At 49.0% G+C, this 10,288-nt stretch overlaps 1 protein-coding gene across 1 annotated transcript; it reads left to right on the forward strand.

Moving 5' to 3' along the window:
• Positions 1-2,300: 2,300 nt before the first annotated feature.
• Positions 2,301-9,612, forward strand: LOC119386318 (protein masquerade). Its single transcript, XM_037653643.2, has 2 exons — positions 2,301-2,354; positions 6,732-9,612. The coding sequence occupies exons 1-2, from the start codon at positions 2,301-2,303 to the stop codon at positions 9,564-9,566; spliced, it is 2,889 nt and encodes a 962-aa protein (XP_037509571.2). The 3' UTR covers positions 9,567-9,612.
• The last annotated feature ends 676 nt before the right edge of the window (positions 9,613-10,288 follow it).

Here is a 10,288-nt window from a genome sequence, read left to right on the forward strand (position 1 = left end):
TGCGGTGTTTATAGAGAGCGAGAGGTAATAAAATGCGAGAAGGTCAGGGTTGTCAACCACAGTTATAGCCTCCGCTTTGCTGGACGTCCTACGCTTAGTGGAGGAGAAGAAAGATGGAAAGCATAGCAGGGAGATATACGAAGTACTAACCATGTTTGACTGTTTTTGCTAACCATGTGATCGCTTGAAATGATGTTCACATAACGATATCATGTAGGCCCACTCAAGTATGTATAATACATACTATCATAGGCGTGCGCAAGGGGGGGGGGGGGGCAGGGGGGCGGCCGCCCCCCAGTCACGTAAGAGAGGGGGAGGGGGGCCCTGCGATGAACATTCGTCCCCCCCCCCTGAAGGGGAACCCTGCGCCCGCCTATGCATACTATATATTTTATTATTACAATGCTACGCCTATGTTATACAGTATCTCGTACATTTTATTACTGTATAATACCTGGTTTCTGAATTTCTTTTGCTTGCATTTGTGTTCTTGCCAAGAACTGTTGTCTACTACCCCTCACATAACTCCTACATTGAGCCTATGGGGTATTTGAAGAGTAAAAAAAATCTGACAGACTCTTTCATGCATTCACCTAAGACGACTCGAAGGCGAAAGCCATCTTTTTCTACTCGGTCAATGCGTTTATCCTGCCACGCCACCCTCTGAAAGCTTTCTGCACCTAACGTGGTTTTGCACTGACTCCAGGATCGAAGGCACCTCGGTTGGTATTGCACTGCCTCCGTGATCAGCCTACCGCTGACCGTGCAAGGATGTCATGTGATGACGTCAGTATGCAACGTCACGATGACGTCACAAGTTTCGGCGATCTGTGCCGTCATGATGCCGTCACAGATCGCCAGATCGATGATTTCTTGCAGCACTCGTGTTGACGCCGCCGATGCGGGAAGCAGGTCAGTTTTCGCGTTTGATGAGGCATCTAAGGCTTTCGCCTTAAAAATTTTGTAAAGGCGTTGGTATACTACATCGTATAGGAAGGGCAACAGGTGGGGCCGAGCCGCATGCGGCTATAGGAGTAAAACCCCTATGAGTGACCAATAGTGTCGTCCGCGGTGGAGTGGGCCTCACACTTCGATGGTGTGCGCACGAGATGGGACGTACCGTGGGAGTCGATGTTATGCGAAGCATGCGGTGGGAAGGTGACTGTGATGTAATTTTTTTTATTGAGCGAGACGTTACAAAATGAAGCTTAAGATTTGCATAAATTTTATACGCACACATATATGTTGAAGAGCCGCATATGTATTTTATAACCAGTTGTTTACAGTTGCGTAACGCTGCCAACATCAACGTGGGTATTAATTACCAACAACAGAAGCGGTAAGCTGCTATGTAGTGCTTATGCATGTCCCTTATGATGGAGAACGCATGCACGTTTCCCGAACCCGTATGTAAGTGTGGAAGAAGTTCTTGACAATTCTTGAACAAGGTCATCATCACCCTGATCAGTGAGCAACAGGAGCCGGTCATGACTTGTTATCGGATCCGGTCGTGATCGCGGTGACGAGAGGTCCATGTGTAGCGAAGTGTGAGGCATAGTACAGCTGTTAGAGATCGTGGATGCCTCGGTCATTTCGTCAACGAGTTGTCTGTCGATAGAGCCGGCGAAATGTCAGAACGCGAAATCACCCTTCACGTTGGTGAGGTTTAGGCCGTCGAGCCTGGTAGGCCTGGATAGTGCTACGTAGGCCAGCATCAGTGAATGGCGCTTGTCGTATTCGTAGACTACCTGGGGGTATGTGGCCTACGTATCCTAGTCTACAAAGCGGCCGTCAATCAATCTGGCATCATCCTCGGTCAGCATGAGGCCACCGCCCTGCCTCGTAATAAATGAAGAGGACACTGCGTCGTTCTGGCAGACTAAGTGCAATTTACGATACCACGATGTGAATATCATACGTACCTCAGGGGTCGAGCAATGCTTCAATATACCTTGCTGAATCAAAGTATTACAAATATAATGTTTATTAGACTGCTATAAAAGCGGAGACAACGCTGGACACACAGACGGTAATCTGATATGACGTCTGTATCGCAGGAGTACACATCGTAGGAGTATCATGTAGTGTTTATTACTTTCTCTTAAAATAAGATAGCAAGCACCACAACCACAATTGACATTGGACCGACATTACGCCTGCATAGGCTGTTTTTACAAACCAGTTTAAAGCCCTGGCGTGGCTCTGTGGTAGAATACCTGTTTGCCACGCAGAATGCTTGGGTTCGATTCCTGCTGGGATCCTAATTTTCATTCTTTCCATTCGTCGGGTCAACGCTGCCGATGTCGGTTTTTCTTAACGCTCTCGCATTTAAGTTACCAACGTCTGTTCTCGCCGTCCCTGGGTAGATATAAACTGTTAATCACTGGTGGCGCATACCCGTACACCGCGGCCGGTGGTAAACGGGTATGTGCCACACGTGTCTGGAGGAAAGGGTTTGACGACGTACGCGGCAGGATTTTCACGTTATTCATGTCATGACCCGACAGTCATATTCGTCAGATCCTCTTACCCTCCCATGCCAATTTTGGTCTACACCAAGTTAAGGAGGCGATCATGAGAGCACCCAGACGTAGGCGGATAGATAGATAGATAGATAGATAGATAGATAGATAGAAACGCTCAAAATGCCAAAGGTTTGCTAAGAAATTCTTCGCATTTAATAATGTATTGTAAATTCGTGCCGCGGAATCTAAGGCGTGTAAGTACTGTCAGTGCTCATTAAGGAGACGCCGAAAGAGACAGCTCTGCCACCGCGGTATTTGCGCACTCTTGACCAGCTCACAAGCTCTGAAAAAAGCGTTACAGTTCGCAAACATATCGATGTGAGAAGCTCCAAAAAAGAAACAGCACAAACAAATTGAGGACCTAATATTTACACTGCTACATAAACTTTACAACGTGAGAAAACAAACGCATTGCAATTGAATGATGCTACAAATCTGCAAGAAAGAAGTACGGCCAAACATGCTGTGTGCTCAAGTACGAAGCTACCAGTCTTGTTCGGAAGACAGTCCAGCAAAATATTGATTTTGCATATACAGTAGACCGAGTGAGATCATTAAGTATTCTTCTCTAACCGGGCAAAGAAGAAATCTTTAAGCGCGCTGTAAGACTATGTATCGTATTCTGCCGGTGTCGACGAAACAGCGCCCGAGCAGCGTCATCTAATTATCGGTCTTCCTTTAAAACGTTGGAGTAAGTAAACCTGAGCACGGAACAGGCTGTTGAAAAAATAAATAAAGAACAAAAGTAAGCAAATAGGTATCGGTACGTACGCTGCTGAAATCTGGGTAACCCGTCGCACCAAACTGCAAAAATGTCGGCAAAGTGTGAGGGCGCGCGCGTAGTGACATTAAATAAAAAGAAAAGAAAGAGAAGAATGAGCCCCATTGCCTTCCTGGGATTCATTTGCATTTAGCGAGATCGGCTAGAAAGCGTCTCCGATCCGAGAATAGAAATGGAGCTCGCCTGGCTTCGAAGTAAGAAGATCGAACAAAAAAATAAAAAAAGGACGCACAGAAGAAAAAAGGAGACGTAAATTCGAACCGGAAACTCGGGAGTGTAAACGCGTTGGGTAGAATTTGCGGCTACGGAGAATAGGAACGTAAGAAGGAAAATAATGGTTGTCTGAGACGGCAGTTTATAATGAGCAAAGCAAAAGAGTTTAAAAATATGCATGGAAAGGCGAAGTTATGCTTCTGGGAAAGAATCGGTGAGAAAAAAGATAGGGAAGAATAGAACGAAGCGAGGGATATCGGGCAAGGAAAGCGCCGCTCTGAATTATGAACGAAGGCCACTTTGTACGCCAATGCGAACACTGGAAATGAAGTTACAGTCGCTGCAAGGAACAGCGGGTAACGTGGGGAAATAGTTTATAGGGAGGAAGATGAGCACGCAGTAGCGCTTGTGTGCTCTGCCTCTGGCAATCATAGCATAAATGATATTATCGGGAGAGAATAACATGATAATAAAAAGGAGGAACACTGCGCGTCTCGCTTTCGTCTCACCTCTTAGCCGTCTCTTTAGCCGCTGCAGCGTCTTCATTGCCTCAGCAATAGCCACGCGGCAATCAGCATTGCCTTACACCACCTGCATTACCGTCTATTGAGATCATAAACTAACTTGATCGTGCCCTTGTTGGTATTTGCTATAGGACATAATTGTCACTGATAAAAGACGCGCAAATCAGGAAATAAATAACGCAGCCGCCCGTCTGTCATTCTTTTACGGAGAAGCTGTTAGAGAGAGAGAGAGAGAAAAAATCTTTATTTGTACAACTATAAGCGATCTTCCTCGTAGGGTAGAGTCCTTAGTTCAGGTCCCCATTGGCTGGCGCCATTCCACGTGCCCGCTGGAAACTCGCTGGGTTTTCCGGTCCGTCGTGAGCAGCTTCGCCTAGCTGGTATGTGCCACAGAAATTGGGCTGGTACCACTACTCACCTCCGGCCCGTTAAAAATGAAGACGCTGTCTAGCCGAGCGCAACCTTCTCGTCCTATACAATGCACCGAATGCTGCCGTTATGGACACAGAGGTAATGATTGTCTCGAACCAATAAACTATAAAGGAGGATGAAATTGAAACTGCATCGGAAATACAAGACCTGAATGACCCCATGCAGCTTGCCAATGTTTTGAACATCAGGAGCCGAACGATGGTGCAGTTGGAGTGCTGCGCTTGTGTGAATACCGAACATTGAAGGGCTTTACTTGACCAATCAATGACTTTCTACCAGGCACAACACTTTGGCTGCCGAGTTTGTTAGGCTAAAAGGACACCCCTTTGACAAGATTACCAGTAGGTATCACGAACGAGGCGTTTGACCAGGTGTCTGAAAGTGAACTTACAACCACGGTTCAAAATGTCAGATCGCTTGGCAAGCACTATCCACACTTGAAACATGATGACATCATAAAAAAGTCGGACTTGCTGCGTCTAACCGAGACATGGTGCTGTGTGGTACTATTTTACTGTCCTTGGTGTTTGCGATAGTAGAGCCACGCATATTTTTCCCCTGCGTAGTGTGCGTACGCGTGTGTTCAATGTGTGTTTGCCTGTGCGTGTGTGCGTATGTGTGTGTGTGTGTGTGTGCGTGCTTTGTGTGTGTGTTATTAGTGATAATTTTGTCTGATAAGTTCATCTCCTCCAGCGATTTTCCTACAGCGATTAACAACGCCAGGCTCTTAAATATGCCCTGGAGATATTGAACAAAAGCGAAGGTTCGTGGATTCTGGTATCACAGCTCAAAGTTACTGATATGCACACACATTTCTCTGCAGTATATTTAATGTCGGCAGATTTGAGTAGCCGGCTATTAGACAAACGGTTCCTTTTTTTTTTGTGAGGATTACCCGTCTGAATTGCTTTCCTTGCTCTATTGCGTATACATGCAGGACAGCACAGTTGCAGGTCGATCGGTCGGTCGGTTTTTACACAGTAACCTGGCGCAATCCGCCGATGATCTTTAGTGGACATCCCTTCCTCTTCTTTCTTTTCTCTCCCTCTCTACAGCTGAAAACTCGTTTAACTGTCGAATCGTCGCTCCGACAGATTAGAATCTTCTTGGTTCACTTATATTTTTAACAGGAATGGATGAGTTATCCAGACTCACCGTGAGCAAATCCGCATAGAGCAAATAGCTTCACCTTGTGAGGACGGACAATTTTTTTTGCTGGCCATTTAATAATAATACAAAGGCAGAAACATTCCGGAAAAACGGTAAGAAAAGCGCTGGAGCATGGATATATAAGAAAGCTCGCAAATGTCGACCTAAGCTATTCTTTATTATTCATCCGGTTTGCTTTCGCTTCCGCATGACGCCGATGCAAGACGAGAAGCGAGGCTTTATTCTACGGTCATATAAGGTCAGAGCTTGCTATTCTTCTCTGAAAAGCTTCTTTCTTTGCCAGCTACGTCGTATCGTCACGTCGAGATGGCATCCAAAGAAAAACGCCGTAAAACACGACGAGGCACATCAAAGCTTCCTCACGGTCCAAGTAACCGCTTGCGGTGCAGTAACACTAGGTTCCATTCGCGCCAAAGACTTCTTGCCACCTGGGTGACGCTACCGGGTGCGACCTCGCTGGCCGAAACGGTGAATTGCGTGCTGTCAAGAAAACGCCGCACTTCTGGCGGGGGAGGTCAGCGTCACACGTGACACAGGCCCGCACGTGGCATCGTTGCCGTCGAGATATCCCTTCACGGCACGCCACCGTCGCAACCACCGTCACGGTGTAGGCTCGGACGATTGTATACTACTGTGTACACGTGCGGTGGTGTGCTTGAGTGCTCGCGCATACGGAGAGGGAGTAAGGAGAGGGAGGCGGGACGCCGCTAAGCGATTTTTAAATATGCAGTCATCGTTGCGCGTCGCCATTGTCGTCTTTCACGGGCTGCGTAGTCCTAGCCGCTCCGTTCGTCTCGTTCGTATTACGCACGGGCAAGCCTCTCGGAGGCGTCGCGGCGGCCGCGCCCCGTGCACGGAGGGAGGAGGCTTCTTTTGTGCTAGCGACCGAGCCATATCTGGAGCGTATAGAAGATGGGGGCAACGCTGCGCCGCGCCGCGGGTCACCCTCCCCCGCCGCTACCGACCGCGGGGTGCGCCTTTGACGGTCTGGTTACGTAGCTGCGCTGCTGTAGACGCACGAAACCTGCCTTGCGGCAATACGCGCGACGTCGTCTGTCCGCCTTGCTCACATGCCGACGGAGACAGCCTAGCGCTAGGACCTGTTGCGTAACGCTGCTGGCATCCATCGGAGTCGCGATGACATTCCAACTCCTCAACCTGGCCGTTTTCGTCGCCGGGTACCTGCAGGTGGCTGCGGCGATGAAGCCAAGAGGCGTCTTCCTAGAGACAGACAGGTCATACAAGTACGATCTTCCGACATCTGTGACGCCCTCGAAAGAGAGCAACTGCAGCGGCAAGTGCGTGCACGTGTTCATGGGCCTCCTTTGTGACTTCGTCGACGAGCAGGCTAACTGTGGCGAGCAGTTTCTTCGCTGCTGCGTGGGTGGCATCTTCAGCCAGGGGGCCAGCCGCAAGTCCGGTATGATGGACGACGCTCCTTCGGATCACCGTGAGCGTGACAGCCACTCCAGTTCGAAAGAGGAGTCGACCACGACGACTACAACGACGTCAACGACGTCTACAACGACAACCGAATCGCCTGCCACTGACGTCCAGCCAGTAGGACAGATACCTCCCTCCTCTCAACAACCCGAGCCAACAATTCCATCAGCGACCACCACGAGCAGCATGTCTACCGTAGACGAATACAACCAGTCAAACCTGGCGGTTATGGAATCACAGCAGTCTCCACAAATTGAGTCGCCTCTTCCTCAGAAACCAGCGTGTCCCGGAACTTGCGTCATGTCTTTGCTGGGGTTACTGTGCGGCTCAATCAACCGAAACTACAGTTGTCCTACTGGTCGCGTCTGCTGCATAGCGGCTCAGTCAGCTGAAACGAGCGTTGAGGAGGACCCGCAAGCGACAACTGTTGTCACTACGAGCAGAAGGCCAACTGCGTCACCTCTACGAGTTAAAGCCAACCATATTCCGTGTATAGGAAGGTGCATACCAGTGTACTTAAGCAACACGTGCAAAAAGCCTAGCGTAATTCTTGTGTCGAAGAACCTTTTTTGTCCATCTGGAATGATCTGCTGCAGCAGAAGCCCGACCACTGACAACCTGAAAGACCGCGGGACAAACAGCTCCGATTCATTCTTCCCTGAAGAAGTCAGTGGCGATTTCGAAGCGTCTGCGTCCCCAGAAGCAGGCAGTCAAGACGAGGAGTATCCATGGGAAAGCCATCGTCCGCGACCACCGCACTACGTTCCGTCACACCAACGAATTCCCATTCCAGTTCATCAGGCCTATGGAATGCCATCCACGGCCCTTCAAAGACCTATTTCAGAGCCTACGCTGCAACAGCCGCAGGAAGAAGACGTAAATTATGCGTACTACGCCCCTGCCATCGATTACGACAAGAGTGAAGGCACTACACAGGTGATCCGGTCCACAAAGCGACCACCGACCTACTCCGCACTCAGGCACCCCTCGTTACCACAGCCTGTGATTCCAACTCCACCATATTACGACGATGATTACGATTCAAAATCTCAAAGCCATATACACCAAGAGCATGACAATGATAACCACCGGAAACATACAGAAAATAAGGCCAGCCTGCGTAACGGTTCATCGTTCATGTCCCCTATGAGCCACTCTAGCCCGAAGTTAAATGTCTCAATTCAACCTGTCGCACAGCGTCTGAAACCACAGCGAGGCCCGATTGCTGTCGGCGAGGTATTTCAGGTGAAGAACCCGCATGCGCCGGGAAACTTTGAGCAGCAAAGAAAATCTTGGCTGCAACGCAATCGTAACAAGACTACACTTCAAAGGCCGCACAGGCGTCCACCACCGTATGATACGCCTAGCAACAGCGCGAAACCTGGGTGGCAGAGCATAAGGCGACCCACGAAAGAGGGAGCCGAATTCAGCGCAACGTGGGCAGATCCGGTCAAGGCGTCCCTCGAAGTTGTTCCGGCTGCCCATTACGCCGAAGCTGCCGCTACGAGCACAGGATGGATTCCATTCCATCAGGCCCACCAACCGGTCAATAAGCAGAAGGTTGTCGAAAACCATTATGGCAGCAGCTCGGAATTCAAGCCAATGCGAGGAACATTTGTTGATTTAGCTCATACGTCACGTAATCCCAACGCCTGCGGCATTAAGGGAGGCAAGAAGCGCGATGCGAGCTCCTTCAAGCGAGGAGGAACAGAAGCGAGACCTGGAGAGTGGTGCTGGCATGCTGCCATCGTAGATCGCAAAAATCAATACCTGTGCAACGGTGCCCTTATAAGCGCCCAGTGGGTGATGACCACGGCAAGCTGTGTCTACAATCACACCGACGTCACCGAGAACATATACGTACGACTGGGTTACACCGACATCGTGAGTCCCTACAACCCTCCAGGGGCCCAGACAAAGACGGTAGCCAAAGTGTACGCGCACCACAGCTTCCAAGCAGAAACCCTAGCGAACAACATTGCTCTTCTCAAGCTCAGAGATGTAGTGGCACTGAACGACGCTGTGTGCGTCGTATGCCTTCCAACCGCCAACACCAACTCCAGCGAAGAGGACTCCTCCGCATCTGCAGACAAAGCAGGATGCGTTGTTACGGGTTACGGGACAAGCGTCTCAGAAGACGACCTCCGGTTCACGTATCCAACCCTCCGAGAAGCTCCCGTGGTCGCTCTAGAGGAAGATGATGTGTGCCACGCCTGGCAGTCCCGCGCCCGACAACTGAAGCTCGATCTAGAGGTCAAGGGCAGCACCTTCTGTGTTGGTGATGGTGACGTCCAAAGTGATTGCGTCGGAGATCCTGCCAGACTCGTGGTGTGCCCCAGCAAGGACACGTATTACGAGATAACGGGTCTATCTTCCAAGGGGCTTGCGTGCGGTGGTCCGGATGCCCTATCTGTCTACACCAACGTTTCCTCTTACTCCGGTTGGATAAACCAAATTACGAACATTAACCGCTTTTAACAAACACTCATTCCATTCATAACATGTGTAGAAATTTCAGCTTGACTTTCTACTGGATACTAGAAGACTGCTGTGCAATTGCCGTGGTATTTTAGTAAGCGTATATGGGTCACTTCACCATATAAACAGAATCAGGAAGTCTAGTTCTTCATATATTTATCAGGAATGTGTGACACTCATTATAGTCATTGAAATACTTGAATAATCTAAAACCTATAATTTTTATGTAAATAAAGAAAACCGAAGTTCGACGATCCTGTTTGCATCGCTGGCATGCCCATATGAGATCACAGAGTTTCAAAATAAGAGCCGCTCGGTAGCTATGAAAGTTGTATCCCAGAACTCAGAGGTTCATTGTGGTGCAAAGAAAACGGCAGCTATTTCATTGCCTCATGCTTCCAACGTACAGAGGACAACCTTTAGTGCATTGTTAACGCTGTGGGCGAAATGCTCAGCAGTTCGATTTTTTCGTGTGCTAAAGTAACTGCGGCTGTAGGCGCTGCGATGTCTACTTTCTTGTTTGTCCTTCATTTGCATACTTTATCATTTTTCTGGTTGCATTACTGCACGCCAAAGCCTTCTCATTTTAAGAGAATGGATTTTTATGATCAACACAAGTGCTTTCTGCGGTTCTGTGTTGGTGACGGGCGCAGGAAGAGGATATCTTCCGCCTTTCATAGGGCTTACATACTGTACAGTCTAAGGTTCGCGATTTTCACATG

This window comes from Rhipicephalus sanguineus, chromosome 3 (assembly GCF_013339695.2).
Source record: "Rhipicephalus sanguineus isolate Rsan-2018 chromosome 3, BIME_Rsan_1.4, whole genome shotgun sequence".
NCBI classification, from domain to species: Eukaryota; Metazoa; Arthropoda; class Arachnida; order Ixodida; family Ixodidae; genus Rhipicephalus; species Rhipicephalus sanguineus.

What these genes read in the sequence shown, in the direction of transcription:
- LOC119386318 (XM_037653643.2), top strand. Translation starts at nt 2,301, where the DNA reads ATGTCGGTTTTTCTTAACGCTCTCGCATTTAAGTTACCAACGTCTGTT. An exon ending in TACCAACGTCTGTTCTCGCC is followed by an intron (nt 2,355 to 6,731) that starts GTCCCTGGGTAG and finishes CGACGGAGACAG; the next exon opens with CCTAGCGCTAGGACCTGTTG.